Below are 18,812 nucleotides of genomic sequence, written 5' to 3'. Positions count from 1 at the left end.
GAGATCGCACCACTGCACCCCAGCCTGAGCAACAAGAGTGAAACTCTGCCTCAAAAAATAAATAAATAAATAAATATACAAACAATTTAAAGATGAAATGAAAGTAACCCTCTTCTAAAATTCTTATAGTGTGGTTTCTTGGTGGCCACCAAAACTCTTGTCACAAATGAACAACTAGCTCTGGGAGTTGAAGATGTATAGGAAGATAAGTGGTTTATTTTGCTATTTAATCACCTTTAAGTCTTTAACAAGTATACTTTGATCACATGAAAATGGCAACTCAGCAAAGGATTTAGGGCTGTAATTCAGGAAGAAATAAACTTTTTCATCCTGTGATTGTGATGAGGAAACTCCCCTGCCTGAGAGGTGTCCTGAGAGGGTCAGAGGCTCCAGTCTAGTGAAATATGAAATGCACTTGCCAAAATGGAATTAAAATTTTTTTTTTAACTTTTATTTTAGATTTAGGGGATACATGTAGATTTGTTACATGGGTATACTGTGTGATGCTGAGGATTGGGATACGGATGATCCCATCACCCAAGTAGTGAGCATAATTTTTCGAACCTTGTCCCCTTTCATGCCTGCATCCAAAATAAAAATTTGAAAATAATTCTCCACACACCAGGATGGATGTTGGCAAGGGAACACCATTGTTTCCTACTTAACCCTTGCTGGATGTTTATAAGAGTTCTTACCAGATTGCTGGCCGTAAAAACACTAATGTATTCATTCATTTACTTAGATCATTACAGTCTGATTCTTTGCCAAAATCCCTGTGTTACTGTTTGTCCTTCTTGAACAGGCTGTTCTGGTCAAATCAAGAAGAGATCAGATGTCTAGACCTCCACTTTGAGCAGCCGGAACTGAGTTGAAAAACAGAGACTGCCCTCTGAAGCAAAATCATGAAACGAAGGTGAAGCGAGAGGGCCACCAACAAAGGAAAAAGAGAAGCTGAATTTATCATCTTTTTGTTTTTCTCCCTGAGGCAATGGAAACAGATAGCAGAGGCGTGGCTCTCCAGGCGATGCCTGTGCTTGCCTGGTCAGCGCATACAGGGCATTCTTCCTAGCTTCCAGCCTGTTCTGCAGAGTCCTCCCTCCTTCCTCCCAATCTCCCTCCCTTCCTCTCTTCCTTACCTCTTGGCTTCATTCTGGGTTTTTTGGTTTGTTCTAAATTCTGTTTGTTCTGCATTCTATTTTTTTTTTTTTTTGTCCTAAATGTCAGGTTTGTTAAAATATAACTTACCTAGAGTGAATTTACCCTCTTTAGGTGTACAGTTCTATAGTTTTATAACCACCCAGACATAGAACATTTCCATCAAGACATAGACCATTTCCAACTGGGTATGGTGGCATATGCCTGTAGTCCCAGCTACTCGGGAGCCTGAGGCAGGAGGATGGCTTGAGCCCAGGAGTTTGAGGCCACAGTAAGCTATGATCATGCCACTGCACTCCAGCCTGGGCAACACAGTGAGGCATCATCTCTCAAAAAAAAATTTTTTTAACATAAATTAATACATTTATTATAGGCCAGTGATGTTTCAAAGAGTAGAGGAGCGTCTACTGGTCTTTCAACTCCTTCAGTCTTCTGATGGTGGACTTTACCGTGACAGTGGAAGTGGTATTGTATGTCCAGGCACCGCCGGCCACTGTCTTCAGGCAGGAACCACAGTGCCAGATCCCCACAGCTTGTCTCTTCATCTTGATTTTGCCACAGAAAGAGCAAGTGTACTTGGCGTGCTGGCTGATTTCAATTTTCTTCACCATTTTCCGGAGGGAGGCCCCATAGCGGGTCCCGTATTTACCGACGATCTCGACTTTCTTGGTACCTTTGGCCATGTCGTCGCGAACTAGGTCCGAGCCCAGAAAGAAATTTTTTTACAATAAAAATAAAATATAACAAATTAAACTTGGCTACAAATAGTTTCGAAACTGCTCTCTGGGAAGCAGTTCTCCACCTTTGACATTTAATTTTATAATTACAAAAAAAAAAAATCATTTCCATCACCCCTCAAAATTCCCTATGCTTCTTTGTAGTCAGTTTCACCAGATGGTCTGTATTCAAAATCATCTCTGCTGCTTATGGATTTTGTGCTGTGCACAAATGCCTTGGCTTCCCCGTGCCTCCGTTTCTATATGTTTTAAGTGTGGATAATGATACAAACTAGCTCATGGGGTTGCTGTGAGGAGTAAATACTCAAAAATGACTTATCATCTTTATTGTGTGCATAGTTGGTGCTCTATAAACAACGGTTTGTCATGTGGGTAGGCACATGCTGAAACATTGGTATGTCCCATACTTGCTTCCTGTTCAAGAGTCTGGCACCAGCCTACAGTTGGTTTTCTCTAATTCATAGGATTTTATGATCCCGGAAATGGTGGGTACAAGAAATTAACTAGTCCAGTCCCCTGTCTTCCATGACAGGATAAAATATTGTTGTTCTCATCTTAAAGAGGAGCTCACTGGGCCCTCAAAGGTGAATCTGTTCACCTAGCGGGGAGAAAATGGAAGATTTAATGGAAAATGAGAAACAGCAGGCAAGGGAGAAATTGCTCAAGGTAATCATAACAGCTAAGAAGTAGTAAAGGAGGAACAGATTTCAGATTTCCTGCTTCCAAATCTAGAGCTCTTTTGACTACATCATAGCATTAATAGATGTATCTTCTCTAGATCTTTGGTTATAATTAGTGACAGTAACTGTAGCAATGAGCAAAGACTAAATTAATAGATGTATCTTCTCTAGATCTTTGGTTGCAGTTAGTGACAGTAACTGTAGCATTGAGCAAAGACTAAATTAACAGTAATAGATCTTCTCTAGATCTTTGGTTGTAGTTAGTGACAGTAACTGTAACAATGAACAAAGACTAAATTAGAAGGGGAAAACCTGCAAGGCCAGTTTTGCACAGTTTACTTCTGCAGCAGTTCATTTGCTGTCAGTTTTGTTGTTGTCTTTTTTTCTGCCTTTCCCTATTAAATATTTCCAGTAGAAAGAAAGCAAATACAGCCCAGGCAACATGGCCAAACACTGTCTCTACTAAAAATATAAAAAATTAGCTGGGCACAGTGGCACATGCCTGTAGTCCCGACTACTTGGGATGCAGAAGTAGGAGAATCACTGAGCCCAGGAGGTCGAGGCTGAAGTGAGCTGAGATCACGCCACTGCACTCCAGCCTGGGAAACAGATATGAGATCCAGAAGGAAAGGAAAAAAAAAAAAAGAATGTAAGAAAAGAAGGAGGAAAGAAGGAATGAAAGAAAGGAAAATGAAAGAAAAGAAACAGAAAGAAAGAAAAGAAATCTAGGAGGTAGGAAGGAAAGGAGAAGAGAGGAGGTGAGGGGAGGAGAGGGGAGGGGAGGGGTGGTCAGGCATGGTGGCTCATGCCTGTAATCCTATCACTTTGGAAGGCTAAAGCAGGAGGACCCCTCGAACCCAGGAGTTCAAGACCAGCCTGGGCAACATAGTGAGACCCTGTCTCTACTAAGAAAAAAATAAAGAGAGAGAAAGCATACTTTTTCCTGCTTGAATATCTGTGTGAGTAGCTATAGGGATGTGTTCAGGCCTGGGAATGAGTAGTTTATCACCCACATACCTGAATCTCTACCTGTGGGGCCAGACACTTTAGGATACCATAGGATGTATTATCTTCAGGAAAATACCACCTGATCACCCAAACCTAACCCTAAGGCATGCACCCTTACCTTTCCTGCCCCCACCAGCCCTAGCACCTGAAATACAACTTTGAGAGAGTGTTTTCCCTTCAGCCAAGCATCCAATTGCTTCATTGAAGTGCAAACAGACCCTGAAAGAGGTATGACAATAATTGTACTAGGTAACAATGACTCAGTGTTCTCCCAGTCATTCTAATTAAATTTAGGAGAAGATCCCTAACACTTGTTAATCATCTTTTTTTTTTTTTTGAGACGGAGTCTCGCTCTGTCGCCCAGGCTGGAGTGCAGTGGCCAGATCTCAGCTCACTGCAAGCTCCACCTCCTGGGTTTACGCCATTCTCCTGCCTCAGCTTCCCGAGTAGCTGGGACTATAGGCGCCCGCCACCTCGCCCGGCTAGTTTTTTTGTATTTTTTAGTAGAGACGGTGTTTCACCATGTTAGCCAGGATGGTCTCGATCTCCTGACCTTGTGATCCGCCCGTCTCGGCCTCCCAAAGTGCTGGGATTACAGGCTTAAGCCACCGCGCCCGGCGTTAATCATCCTTTTAACAAAAGATCCCACCCTTCACCAGGCAAAGGTATTAAACTAGATTTAAGAATACTGTTTTATTTCCGTGGTATTTAAAGTTACTTTCTATTTGTGGCAAATGCTTTTCATTTTATTTGATGTCATATACATTTTCCTTTTTTTCTTCATTTTTGAGTCTCACTGTGTTGCCCAGGCAGGAGGGCAGTGGTGCAATCTTGGCTCACTGCAGCCTCCGCCTCCCGGGTTCCAGTGATTCCCCTGCCTCAGCCTCCCTAGTAGCTGGGATTACAGTTGCACGCCACTACACCCAGCTAATTTTCATATTTTTTAGTAGAGACAGGGTTTCGCCCATGTTGGCCAGGTTGGTCTCGAACTCCTGACCTGAAGTGATCCTCCCGCTTTGGCCTCCCAAAGTGCCAGGATTACAGGTGTGATCCACTGCGCCTGGACTGAATTACTCTTTGTCTATTGCAATTCCTCTGTCTGGATGAATCGGTTCTGTCTAGGCAGCAGGCAAGGTGAACCACTTGGGCAGTTACAAGTACAGTATTTAATGTTTATCACGTTACATTTTCTTTCTTTCTTTCTTTCTTTTTAAATATTTTTATTTTTTGAGATGGAGTCTCGCTCTGTCGCCCAGGCTGGAGTGCAGTGGTACAATCTCGGCTCACTGCAACCTCCACCTCCCGGGTTCACGCCATTCTCCTGCCTCAGCCTCCCGAGTCGCTGGGACTACAGGCGCCCGCCACCACACCCGGCTAATTTTTTGTGTTTTTAGTAGACACAGGGTTTCACCATGTTAGTCAGGATGGTCTCTATCTCCTGACCTCGTGATCCACCTGCCTCAGCCTTCCAAAGTGCTGGGATTACAGGCGTGAGCCACCGCACCCGGCCCGGTTTTTTTTTTTTGAGATGGAGTCTCACTCTGTCACCCGGGCTGGAGTGCAGTGGCTCGATCTCAGCTCACTGCAACCTCTGCCTCCCGGGTTCAAGTGATTCTCCTGCCTCAGCCTCCTGAGTAGCTAAGATTACAGGCGCCCACCACCACGCCCGGCTAATTTTTGTATTTTTAGTAGGATGGGGTTTCACCATGTCATTCAGGCTGGTCTTGAACTCCTGACCTTGTTATCCGCCCGCCTTGGCCTCCCAAAGTGCTGGGATTACAGGCGTGAGCTACTGCGCCCAGCCTCACATTACATTTTCATAGCTAGCAGGATAACGGTGGAGTTATTGGCACTCGGGTCACATTCTAGGGTATGTTTATTGGGCAATCTCAACGACACCACAAGCTAAATGACTTCCAGTGTTTCTCGTCTTTGTGCTTTCTTCATTGCCAGCTTTGCCCAAGCCATCTGTTTCTTCTGGATCACCCTTTTATAACCAATGATGGAATGATCTTCTGAAAGTGAGGTCACAGAATCTTCAGTGGACACATTGGCCACACCATCTTTGCCAGCAATCACATTGCCCAGGTCTCCGACATGCCTCTCTTGATCCTTTGGGCCACCATGTTTTTTGGATAGAGGATTAAGGTGCGTATCAACCTTGCGTATTAGCTCCAAACTGATGGACATGGAATCTGTGCTGACCTTGAGTCAATCCTGTAATGCATACCGATACCACAGCTGGCCTATTTTCCTTCTGTTTAAAGTGGATGGTGCCCGTATGAGGCCTTAGGCCTCCAACACGCACATGGCCTTTGTTGTCATGGCTCTTGTGGGGTATGCTCTGGTCCAGGCTCTGAAGGCTGTGACGGAATTTTGGCTTAACGTTAAAAAAAAGACTTTATTTATTTATTTAGAGATGGACTTTCACTCTGTTGCACAGGCTAGAGTGCAGTGGCATGATCTCGGCTCACTGCAACCTCTGCTTCCCAGGTTCAAGCCATTCTTCTGCCTCAGCTTCCCAAGTAGCTGGTATTACAGGCACCCCCCACCATGTCTGGTTATTTATTTATTTTTTTTGTATTTTTAGTAGAGACAATGTTTCAACATGTTGGTCAGGCTGGTTTCGAACTCCTGATCTCAAGTGATTTGCCCGCGTTGGCCTCCCAAAGTGCTAGGATCACAGGTGTGAGTCACCATACCCAGTCAAAAATCAACTTTAAATTATAAAATAATGTAAGCAATTTACAGAAAGTTTGGGAAAGAAAGAAGGAAGGAAGGAAGGAAGGAAGGAAGGAAGGAAGGGAAGGGAAGGAGAGGGAAGGAGAGGGAAAGAGAGGGAAGGAGAGGGAAGGAGGAAAGGAGGGAAGGAATGAGGGAGGGACAGAGGGAGGGAAGAAAGGAAGGAAGGAAGGTTTGTTACATGGGTATATCACATGATGCTGAAGTCTGGGATACTAAAGGAAGGAAGGAGGGAGGAAGGGAAGGAAGGAAAGAAGGAGGGAGGGGGAAAGGAAGGAGGGATGGAAGGAAGGAAGGAGTGAGGGAGGAAAGGAAGGAGGGAAGGAAGAAAGGAAGGAAGGAAAGAAGGAAGGAAGGAAGCCATACACCTTCCACACATTCATATCATCAATGATCCTGTTTGCATTTGAGAAGAGTTCACTAGGAAGGGTCTTTAAAAGTAGAGCCACTGGGATATAAGGGGCATGACAGGTATATCTGATAGGGTAAGAGGGGATAAGACTAGGAGAGAGACATCCTGGGATAGGTCTGCATTGGAAGATAGGAAGAGGAGAGAGAAGTGTAGGCAGGTTGTGATAAGAGGAAAAGAGAGACTGGGGAGGCAGATGAGAGACTGTTAAGGACACAGTTCCCTAAATTAGCTAAACACAGTCATGTCTGGGTGATCCTGGAAGGAATTATTTGAAGAAAAATCTGTCTTCTAAGTGCGTGATGGCTAGATCTTCTATTTTCAAGGACCAGGGACACTTTCTGGGGGAAGATGAGGACTAACTAAAATACATAAGTGGGCAACAGAAATGCTGATTTATGAACTTCCAGTGGAAAACGTAACTCTCAGGTTAAGGCATCATTAGATATTATGCTGTGGTTGATGCCCTCGAAGTCACATCTTAAACAGAATAATTATTTGTTCACCTACTGCAAGAATCCACCCTATACAGGGACCAAAAGTTTTCATAAGTTGCAAATCTCTCCCAATAGATGGAATTAAAATAGAGTTTGAAAGTTTCTCAGTAAATGCAGTATCAGAACAAAGAGTTAGAATGTATTGAACATCTATGATGTGGCTAGGCATGGTGGCTCACGCCTGTAATCTCAGCACTTTGGGAGGCAGAGGTGGGTGGATCACCTGAGGTCGGGAGTTCAAGACCAGCCTGGTCAACATAGTGAAACCCCATCTCTACTAAAAATACAAAAATTAGCTGCATATGGTGGAGCACACCTGTAATCTTAGCTACTTGGGAGACTGAGGCATGAGAATTGCTTGAACCAGGGAGGCAGAGGTCGCAGTGAGCTGAGATCACACCACTGCACTCCAGCCTGGGCAACAAAGTGAGACTCTGACTCAAAATAATAATAATAATAATAATAATAATAATAGTGAAAAATAATATATTGAACATCTACAATGTGTCAGGCATTGTGGAAACTAATTATAATGTGGTAAAAGATGGACAAAGTCAAGTACTTGCAATCTAACAGAAGACAATAAAATAGATGAATAAATAAGACAATTTCAAATTTCCAAATAGATATAACTTCTATAAAAACTGAATGTTGTATAGGACGAGGAGAGAGTCAGAGAACTTATGTATATGCTTGTGTATGTTTTGCGCGTGCCTGTGTTATTTCTTTCACTTGGGTAATCAATGAAGGCTTCCTTAAAGAGGCGAAATTTGAGTTAAGACCTGAAGAATCAAAAAGATCCAGAAAACGGTCTGGTGTGTGTGTGGCAGGAAGCATTCAAAGTACTGGGCGGTGCTGAAGCAGAGGCAGATCAAAGTGGGAGTTTGAGAGGAATGGAGAGAAGGCCTGTGGGTTGGAGAGTAAGAATGCAGGGGAGAGGGAGACTACAGTTAAATGTTTAATGGAAGGCATTCAGCACGATGTTAGACTCTTTCAGTTCAAATCCCCACCCAACCACAAACTAGTTGTGTGACCTTGGACAAGCTAGTTAACTTCTTTATGGCTCGATTTCTTCAACTGTAAAGGGGTGAAATCAGAGGTAACTACTTAATGGAGTTCCTCTGAAGATGACATGAGATAGTCTAAGTTAAAGTGCGGAGCTTAGGCACGTGGTTGGTCCTGAATATGCATTAGATGTTGGCATTAATGTGTCCATCTCCACAACAGACTCTTGTCCACTGAGTAGGATTCCCTTCCCCCAGAAACGTGCTTGGATGGGTGCTGCCAGTTTGGTGTTTTTGACTACTTAGTCAAACTTGAAACATGTCAGAGGTCTGCAAACTATAGCTCCCTGGCCAATTCTGTAAACCTTCAAGTTAAGAAAAATGATTACATATGTAAGTGGTTGGAAAAAATCAAAATAAGAATGCATATATTTTCCGTTTTTATTTAAGGTGCAGGGGGTACATGTGCAGGTTTGTTACGTGGGTATATCACGTGATCCTGAAGTTTGGGATACAAATGGTCCCATCACCCAGGTAGTGAGCATAGCACCCAATAGGTAGTTCTTCACCCCATTCCCCCCTCACTCCCCCTTTCTTCTAATAGTCCCCAGTGTCTATTTTTTTTATGTACAGAATATTCCCATTGATAGTCCCCAGTGTCTATTGTTCCCACCTTTGAGTATGTGTACCCATTGTTTACTTCCCACCTATACGTGAGAACATGTGGTATTTGGTTTTCTGTTCCTGCGTTAATTTGCTAAGATAATGGTCTCCAGCTACATCCATGTTGCTGCAAAGGACACAGTGTCATTCTTTTTATGGCTGTGTAATATTCCGTGGTGTATATGTATCACACAAAATCAGAATATTTTGTGTGTGTGACACAAGAAAAATATATGAAACTTAAATTTCAGTGTCTATAAAGTTTTATCAGAACACAGTCACAGTCTTCACTCGTGTCTGTGTGTGGCTTCTTTCTTGCTCCAACAGCAGAGTTGGGAAGTTTCAGCAAAGACCACACAACATACAAAACCTAACATATTTACCGTCCAACTCTTTATAGAGAAAGTTTGCCATCATAGTTAGGAGGACAGGTTTTGGAGACAAGAGAGTTACCTGGAGCCTGAATTTTCTTCTCTAAGAATATGGGCACAATAACAACTCACTCAACAGGTTGCTATGCGAATTAAGAACATTTGTCCCGGCCGGATGTGGTGACTCAGGCCTGTAATCCCAGCACTTTGGGAGGTCGAGGTGGGCGGATCACGAGGTCAGGAGACGATCCTGGCTAACACGATGAAACCCCATCTGTACTAAAAATACAAAAAATTAGCTCGGCGTGATAGTGGGCACCTATAGTCCCAGCTACTCGGGAGGCTGAGGCAGGAGAATGGCGTGAACACGGGAGGTGGAGATTGCAGTGAGCCGGGATTGCGCCACTACACTCAAGTCTGGGAGACGAGCAAAACCCGTCTCAAAAAAAAAAAAAAAAAAAAAAAAAAAGGAACGTTTGTCCCATAATCTCAGTTCAACAAATAGTACCCATTTTGTTGTTGTTGTTGTTGTTGTTGTTGCTGTTTGTTTTTTGAGACAGTCTGTCTGTTGCCCAGGCTGGCGTGCAGTGCTGTGATCTCAGCTCACTGCAACCTCCACCTCCCTGGTTCAAGCTCAAATGATTCTCCTGCCTCAGCCTCCTGAGTAGCTGGGATTACAGGTGTGAGTCATCACGCCTGACTAATATTTGTATTTTTAGTTGAGACAGGGTTTTGCCATGTTGGCCAGGCTGGTCTCAAACTCCTGGCCTCAAGTGATTTGCCGGACTTGGCCTCTTAATGTGCTTGGATTACAGGCGTGAGCCCTCACACCTAGCCTAGTACCTGTTGTTTTGAAAATGAAGAAGAGAGTGATGATGATAATGCTGTTTCCCTGCCTGACAGTCCACTCACTATCTGGTTGATAGCTTTCCTTTTTATGTAGATTTTTCCTGTGGGAATGTTGAGGCTTAGAAAGTGATACCTCCAAAGGAGACCTCAGAAGCAGCCTGAAGCAAAAGTTTCTCTCACCTTCTCCTGCGCCCCCCCCCCCCCCCCCCAGTCTCTGGCCCCTCATTCTCCCCTAGGCCAGCCATAGAAACTAGAATTCCTCTTCCCCAAGGCCATAGAAACCAGAACTTCTTTTTCCCCAAACCAGTCACAAAACCTAAAAATACTACTCTAACTTTCCTCCTGCCCCTTCTCTATAAGAACTGGCTATAAAGAAATTATCTGACCCAACTTATGTGACTGTAGGTGACAAGACCCCCATTCCAGAGAGGGTCCTGCTGCACACCCAGAAGGAAGGAATGCTGCTTGGAGAGGCCAAGAGGAATCTCAACAAAAGGGCCTTGCTGGGTTTCCCCACTCAGCCTGTTAGCATTAGCTCACACCCTTTTTCTCTGATTGTATTTCTACAAGGCTGTTGATACTTTGTTGAACCTAACCATAAGAATGTACAGTTTCGCTTGTATCTTTGTGTCTTCATTCTGAAGGCTCTCCTGTCATATAAAAGTATGAAAAAGTAAATTTGTACGCCTTTTCGCCTATTAATCTGCCTTTAAAAAAATAGAGATGAGGTATCCCTAGTTGCCCCGGTTGGAGTGTGCTGGCTATTCACAGGCGTGATCATAGTGCATTACAGCCTCATACTCCTGGCCCCAAGGGATCCTCCCTCCTCAACCTCTTGAGTAGTTGTGACTACAGGTGCATACCACCGTACCTGGCTGTAATCTGCCTTTTGCCAGTTGATTTTCAGTGAACCTTCAGAGGGTAAAGGGGAAGCTTTCCCTTGCCCTATAGGAACATAATCTTTCCAATCTGGAAGCCAGTCTTTCTTTTTCAGCTCACTTTGCATATATGTATGCATACTACTAGCTTAACTCCACAAGGGCAATCTTTTCCTTTCACTTATAAGTTCCTTTTTTTCATTATATTCATTTTTCAAGAGTCATTGCCATGCAAGAAGAATCCTTCTGGTGCTAATAAAACTTTCCAGTTCCATTGTTCATTGTAAATTTCTACGAGGATGGACATATTCTGTATTTGCATGTTCTATATATTTCTTTCTTTCTTTCTTTTTTTTTTTTTTTTTTTTTTTTGAGATGGAGTCTCGCTCTGTCGCCCAGGCTGGAGTGCAGTGGCCGGATCGCAGCTCACTGCAAGCTCCGCCTCCCGGGTTCACGCCATTCTCCTGCCTCAGCCTCCCGAGTAGCTGGGACTACAGGCGCCCGCCATCTCGCCCGGCTAATTTTTTGTATTTTTTAAGTGGAGACGGGGTTTCACTGTGTTAGCCAGGATGGTCTCGACCTCCTGACCTCGTGATCCGCCCGCCTCGGCCTCCCAAAGTGCTGGGATTACAGGCTTGAGCCACCGCGCCCGGCCTCTTTCTTTTTTAAGATGGAGTTTCACTCTTGTTGCCCAGGCAGGAGTGCAATGGCAAGATCTCGGCTCACCTTAACCTCTGCCTCCTGGGTTCAAGTGATTCTCCTGCCTCAGCCTCCTGAGTAGCTGGGATTATAGGCATGTGACACCACACCCGGCTAATTTTGTATTTTTAGTAGAGACAGAGTTTCTCCATGTTGGTCAGGCTGGTCTCGAATTCCCAGCTTCAGGTGATCCGCCCGCCTCAGCCTCCCAAAGTGCTGGAATTATAGGCGTGAGCCACCGCGCCTGGCCTATGTATTTCTTTTTTAAATTTTTATTTTATTTTTTGAGACAAAGTCTTGCTCTGTCGGCCAGGCTGGAGTGCAGTGGTATGATCTTGGCTCACTAAAACTCTGCCTCCCAGGTTCAAGCCACTCTCCTGTCTCAGCCTCCTGAGTAGCTGGGATTACAGGTGCATGCCACTACACCCAGCTAACTTTTGTATTTTTAGTAGAGATAGGGTTTCACCATGTTGGCCAGTCTGGTCTTGAACTCCTTACTTCAGGTGATCCACCTGTGTTGGCCTCCCAAAGTGTTGGGATTACAGCCATGAACCACCTGCCCAGCCTTGTTTATATATATATATGTGTATATATACACACACACACACACATATATATAAATGTGTATATATATGTGTATATATACACATTTATATATATGTGTGTGTGTGTGTGTGTGTGTGTGTATATAGTTGTTTTTTTTTTGTTTTTTTTTTGAGACAGAGTCTTGCTCTGTTGCCCAGGCTGGAGTGCAATGGTGCAATCTCGGCTCACTGCAACCTCTGTCTCCTGGGTTCAAGTGATTCTCATGCCTCAGCCTCCTGAGTAGCTGGGATTACAGGCGCCTGCCACCACGCCTGCCTAATTTTTGTATTTTGAGTAGAGACGGGTTTTCACCATCTTGGCCAGGCTGGTCTTGAACTCCTGACCTCGTGATCAATCCACCTCGGCCTCCCAAAGTCCTGGGATTACAGGTGTGAGCCACCGTGCCCGGCCTTGTTCTATATATTTCTATATTTGCACAGTCCAATACCATGGTCACTGGTCACATGTGACCACTGAGTACTTAAAATGTGGCTTGTTCAATAAGGAAGTTTAATTATTAAATAAATTTAATTAATTTAAATGTAAGAAACCACATGCAGCTAGTGACCACTACATTGGACAGGTCAGTCCTATATGATTAGGTTACTTGAGTGCTTATGAAAATAAATATACATAATATACATTAATATACACATATATAGGCTGTCTTCAGAGTTATTGTGCAAGTAATCATGTTTATACAAGGATGACAGCTGTTGAAAATGATAAAAGCAGCTCAGTAAGCCTTTCTAGAGATGTGCTATACTTAAAAATCTTGTTTTGGGATTAAGATAGTAAAAGATCCATTTCATTTCTCTTCTATGATGCAACATCATTTTATTTTAAATCCATTGATTCCTGAAACATCAATACCCAAATATAACTCAATCAACTCTTCTCTTCTTCTTGGATTTGTATGGATTTGAAGAGCCCTTTGAACTAGCCACACGAGCACCTTGGGCCTTGACAACCCTTACATCATCACCGGGCTCCAGGTTCTCAGGCATGGCTTTCCTCTGCCCTTCCCCACAGTGCCTGGCACACAGCCTCTGCTCCCTTAAGAAAGCAGGAAGTGCGAAGAAAACAAACGGCTTCTTTTATAGAGCTCTGAATTTATTCAAAGTGTTAAAAGATTTTGCTCTCCCCTCCAAAATATTTTACAATTAATAATAATCAAACCTAGGCCAGGCACGGTGGCTCACACCTGTAATCCCAGCACTTTGGAAGGCCGAGGCGGGTGGCTCACCTGAGGTCAGGAGTTGGAGACCAGCCTGACCAACATGGTGAAACACCATCTCTACTAAAAAATACAAAAATTAGCCAGGCATGGTGGGAGGCGCCTGTAATCCCAGCTACTTGGGAGGCTGAGACAAGAGAATTGCTTGAACCCGGGAGGCAGAGGTTGCAGTGAGCCGAGATTGCACCATTGCACTCCAGCCTGGGCAACAGAGCAAGACTCTGTCTTAAAATAAAATAAAATAAATCAAAACTATTGTGTATTTTGTCAGCCACTGTATGAGTTGCTGCTTCCTTTTCTTATTCAGCACCAGCCCCTGCCTCTCCAACTCTTTCCCCCCTCTCTCTGCTCTCAATATTGCTATAAGATTGTTTATAAAACCCTCCTCTTCTCTCTCCGCAAGCCCTGCCCAGAGTGGCTTCTCCTCTAGTTTTAGGCCCAGAGCTGCAGGTGAGGCTGACTAGAGAGATGGATGCCTGAGGGGCAGAGAATGCTTTGACTTCTAGGAGAGCGACTCACTAGCTTTTTTATTGGTCGAGTGGAGGATTATTGCCCTTTTTGTCCTGTGGACACCTGCCCAGAGCCAAATATTTGGTTTGGGGTTGTTGGTACTCAGAAAATGATACCCCAAAATATGGAACTAAAGAGGAAGCCTCAGGCGGGGCTTCGTGTCTCGTGCCTGTAATCCCAGCACTTTGGGAGGCTGAAATAGGAGGATCACCTGAGGCCAGGAGTTAGAGACCAGCCTGGGCAACATAGTGAGACCGTATCTCTACTATTAAAAGAATAAAAAAAGAAGCAGCCTCAAGGTCTGTCTGACCTGCCCCCTTCCTGTCTTTCTGACCTTCTGTCTCTCCTCCTAAAGTGCAGGATGAGACCATTCTCTGAAGTTCCCTTATTGTAGAAACTGGGTCCCTAAAGAGGATATAATGATCTTCAATCCCTTCCCTGAAATTTCTTTTACTTTTTTTCTTTTTTTTCTTTTTCTTTCTTTTTTTTTTTGAGACAGGGTCTTGCTCTGTCACCCAGTCTGGAGTGCAGTGCTGTGATCATGGCTCACTGCAGCCCCGGCCTCCCGGGCTCAAATAATCCTCTCACCTTAGCCTCCTGAGTAGTTGGTAGCATGGGCACACGCCACCACACCTAGCTAATTTTTAATTTTTTTGTAGAGGCAGGGTTTCACCATGTTCCCCAGGCTGGTCTCAAATTCCTGAGCTCAAGCAATCTGCCCACCTCAGCCACCCAAAGTGCTGGAATTTCAGGTATGAGCCACTGCACCCGGTTTGAAATTTCATTAATCAGAGAAGATTAAAACTCATATCACAGAGGAAGAGACTGTGCCACACTTAGAGCCTGGAAAAATTGTCCTAAACCACCATTTGTTCTCCAGTCCCATTCAATCCCCAGAGAAAACTATTTACTTACCATTCTCTGAGCCCTGGGTCCATTCTTTCCCCCTGAAAATCATTTTCTCCTGCACCCCCCATCTCCCCTTCCCCTGTGAAGAAGGCATGTAAGCGCCTATACCCTGTTGAGTCACTGGGCAATCATTCTCTTGTGATTCCCCCATGCTATGAACCCGGGAGGCGGAGCTTGCAGTGAGCTGAGATCCAGCCACTGCACTCCAGCCCGGGCGATAGAGCGAGACTCCGTCTCAAAATAAATAAATAAATAAATAAATAAATAAATAAATAAATAAATAAATTTTGTATGCATTTTTCTCCTATTAATCTGCCTATTGTCAGTTCATTTTCAGTAAACCTTCAGAGGATGAAGTAGGGGCTTTTCCTCTTTTTCACTACAGGGTTGCTCTGCCTCTTCTCTGCTGAGTCTGATGATTGTACCAGATATCTGCCTGTGGATGTTAGGGACCGGACAAATGGCACACGACTAGAGTGCGGCTTGATCGAGCCCCAGCTCCTCAGAGCATGGACAACAAGCCCCCAGGGGTGATGTAAACCTTTTTTTTTTTTTTTTTTTTTTGAGATGGAGTCTCACTCTGCCACCCAGGCTGGAGTGCCGTGGAGCGATTTCGGCTCACTGCATCCTCCACCTCCCAGGTTCAAGCGATTCTCCTGCCCAGCCTGTAGCTAGGATTACAGGCGCACACCACCACACCTAGTTTTTGTATTTTTAGTAGAGATGGGTTTCACTATGTTGGCCAGGCTGGTCTCGAACTACTGACCTCAAGTGATCCACTCGCCTCGGCCTCCCAAAGTGCTGGGATTACAGGCATGAGACACCATGCCCTGCCATATTTTGATTTTTTGATAGGCAAAGCCAGAATCAGCCAGGGCCATGAAAGGTAGGGACATGGGAGGAAAGGTCTAACCACTTAGCTGTGGGGTGAGCAATGCTCCTTCTGACATCCCCTCTTTCATCCCCTACTTCATCCTACAGGTTCCAGGATGATTCCAGAAAGGAGGAAGACAAAGAAGAAAAGGATTCTGTTATGCTGATGGGAAAAAGGCACATGGCAGAGTGCTCAGGGCTAGGGGAGACCTACTGGAATTTGTAGCTGTCAGTGCTTCCCTGTTCTGTGTGGAAGGGTCCTGGGGCCGTGAACCAGTCGCTCAGAGGCTTCATCAGCTCCACTCCTTGCCCGTGACTACTAGAGGACCACATGGTTCTCCAGATCTTGGTCTGTCATCTCCACCAAGCTCCAGTCATCTTCATCCTGCTCTGAGCCCAGCTGATAGTTGCTGTCCATGTCCCAAGCAAAAACACATCCATCACTGATCACAGTTTACCCTCCAGAGGCCCAAAGCCACTGAGGAGACAGCACCAGCATGGAGATGAGGCTGGGCATGTTCTTCTCCTTAGCACCCATGAAGGCCCACTGTCTATATGCAGCCTGGCTCAGGCTGCATGCTTTTCCTTCTGAATCCATGAAGACTGTATGGTGCTGGCCACCAGAGAAGCCTACCTGGACTTGGTAGAGTTCTTTTTTTTTTTTTTTTTAAGATGGAATCTCTCACTCTGTCACCCAAGCTGGAGTGCAGTGGCATGATCTTGGCTCACTGCAAGCTCCGTCTCCTGGGTTCACGCCATTCTCCTGCCTCAGCCTCCTGAGTAGCTGGGACTACAGGTGCCCACCACCACGCCTGGCTAATTTTTTTTGTGTGTGTGTTTTTAGTAGAGACAGGGTTTCGCCTTGTTAGCCAGGATGGTCTCGATTTCCCAACCTCGTGATCCACCAGCCTAAGCCTCCCAAAGTGCTGGGATTACACCACGCCTGGCCTGGACTTGGTAGAGTTCTTGAAGGATCCCACGTTCTGGGGTATGAAGCAAGATTCTGTGCCTGAGGTTCCAAGCTGATTGTTGTTGAAGAGGCCAAAGCCATATTCTGTGTATGTGCCCCTTACAGGGGATGGAACGGTGAAACAGGTGCCACAGAAGGCATCAGGTCCCAGTGTCCCCTGAATTTCAGCATCATATCTGGGGGACCAGGAATCATGCCCTATTGGCCATCACGGTTGGCACATAATTCAAGCACAAGGCCGGGATTTCCCTGCTCCCACAACACAAGGTATCTAGATCACTGTCCGCTGTCAGCATCACCAAGTGGCCATTTCCTGAGGCCATCTTCACCATGGGCATGTCCAGCTGCACTTGCACAATCATCGTGGTCTTATTCATGGGCTCCAACAGCCTGACCACATTGTAACTGTTCTGGAAACAGCCTCAGAGGAAGACACCACCATCTTCTGTGAGGACCACTATGTGACTGTCTCCTGCTCACACCTGTATCAACTTCTGTATCAATCTTCCACTGATGTGTCCCTTCCCTCGGCACCCTCCTCACTGCAGTCAAAGCACTAGACCTGGCCATTTTGCTTAGACATATCATGGTGTGCATGTCCCCAGTCTCAGCCTACTCAGCATCCTCTGGAACCAGCACCAGCGCTGGCTACTTTTTCTTTTGAATGTTGATTATGCAAATTGGGTCATTCTTGTGATACCCAACTAAATCAGAGTAGAAAGGACAGGTTGGGGCCGGGCGCGGTGGCTCAAGCCTGTAATCCCAGCACTTTGGGAGGCCGAGATGGGCGGATCATGAGGTCAGGAGATCGAGACCATCCTGGCTAACACGTTGAAACCCCGTCTCTACTAAAAAAATTACAGGCCGGGCGCGGTGGCTCAAGCCTGTAATCCCAGCACTTTGGGAGGCCGAGACGGGTGGATCACGAGGCCAGGAGATCGAGACCATCCTGGCCTACACGGTGAAACCCCGTCTCTATTAAAAATACAAAAAACTAGCCGGGCGAGATGGCGGGCGCCTGTAGTCCCAGCTACTCGGGAGGCTGAGGCAGGAGAATGGCGTAAACCCGGGAGGCGGAGCTTGCAGTGAGCCGAGATCCCGCCACTGCACTTCAGCCTGGGCGACAGAGCGAGACTCCGTCTCAAAAAAAAAAAAAAATACAAAAAACTAGCCGGGCCACGTGGCGGGCCCCTGTAGTCCCAGCTACTCGGGAGGCTGAGGCAGGAGAATGGCGTAAGCGCGGGAGGCGGAGCTTGCAGTGAGCTGAGATCTGGCCACTGCACTCCAGCCTGGGCGACTGAGCCAGAAATAGGACTTAACTGCCCTGAAGAGTCAAACTCTGTACTGAATAAGAGAGACATGAAAAGTCAGTAGATGCTTCTAAGTAAGCTTTTTAATTGCATGGACACAACTGAAGAACGAATGTGTGAATCAGAAGGAAAGGGTCCTTGATCAGCAATAGCAGTGAGGGAAAGGAAAGTGAAAGAAGTAAATGTTTGCTGTTCAGTGGAAGGAGACGTGCCAGGCACACTTTTAATCCTCAAGGCAGGTGTTGCCAAGGAAGTTTTAGAACATCCTTTGTGGACTGGCTTTTGGAAATGGTTCAGTGCTGAAAAATATTTGCTGCTATTGAAAGATAAATTTAGGTACATTAAAATTTTAGAGAGTTTAGGCCGGGCGCGGTGGCTCAAGCCTGTAATCCCAGCACTTTGGGAGGCCGAGACGGGTGGATCACGAGGTCAGGAGATCGAGACCATCCTGGCTAATATGGTGAAACCCCGTCTCTACTAAAAAATACAAAAAACTAGCCGGGCGAGGTGGCGGGCGCCTGTAGTCCCAGCTACTGGGGAGGCTGAGGCACGAGAATGGCGTAAACCCGGGAGGCGGAGCTTGCAGTGAGCTGAGATCCGGCCACTGCACTCCAGCCTGGGCTACAGAGCGAGACTCCGTCTCAAAATAAAATAAAATAAAATTTTAGAGAGTTTATAGTTAGGAGGAGGAACAAGTTCTGGGTTCTATTGCACAGTAGGGTGACT

At 45.4% G+C, this 18,812-nt stretch overlaps 1 protein-coding gene and 1 pseudogene across 1 annotated transcript; both read right to left on the bottom strand.

The window, feature by feature from the left end:
- Positions 1 to 1,559: 1,559 nt before the first annotated feature.
- On the bottom strand, positions 1,560 to 1,838 carry LOC104662873 (60S ribosomal protein L37a-like). Its single transcript, XM_010364008.1, has one exon. The coding sequence runs from the start codon at positions 1,836 to 1,838 to the stop codon at positions 1,560 to 1,562; it is 279 nt and encodes a 92-aa protein (XP_010362310.1).
- Positions 1,839 to 5,456: 3,618 nt separating this feature from the next.
- Positions 5,457 to 5,905, bottom strand: LOC104662864 (annotated as a pseudogene).
- Positions 5,906 to 18,812: the final 12,907 nt, after the last annotated feature.

Source organism: Rhinopithecus roxellana, chromosome 4 (assembly GCF_007565055.1).
Source record: "Rhinopithecus roxellana isolate Shanxi Qingling chromosome 4, ASM756505v1, whole genome shotgun sequence".
In the NCBI taxonomy this organism is placed as follows: Eukaryota; Metazoa; Chordata; class Mammalia; order Primates; family Cercopithecidae; genus Rhinopithecus; species Rhinopithecus roxellana.
This window is presented reverse-complemented; position numbering and strand designations above follow the sequence as displayed.

Excerpts from the sequence above, each read along its gene's own strand:
- LOC104662873 (XM_010364008.1), bottom strand. The coding sequence starts at position 1,838 with ATGGCCAAAGGTACCAAGAAAGTCGAGATCGTCGGTAAATACGGGACC.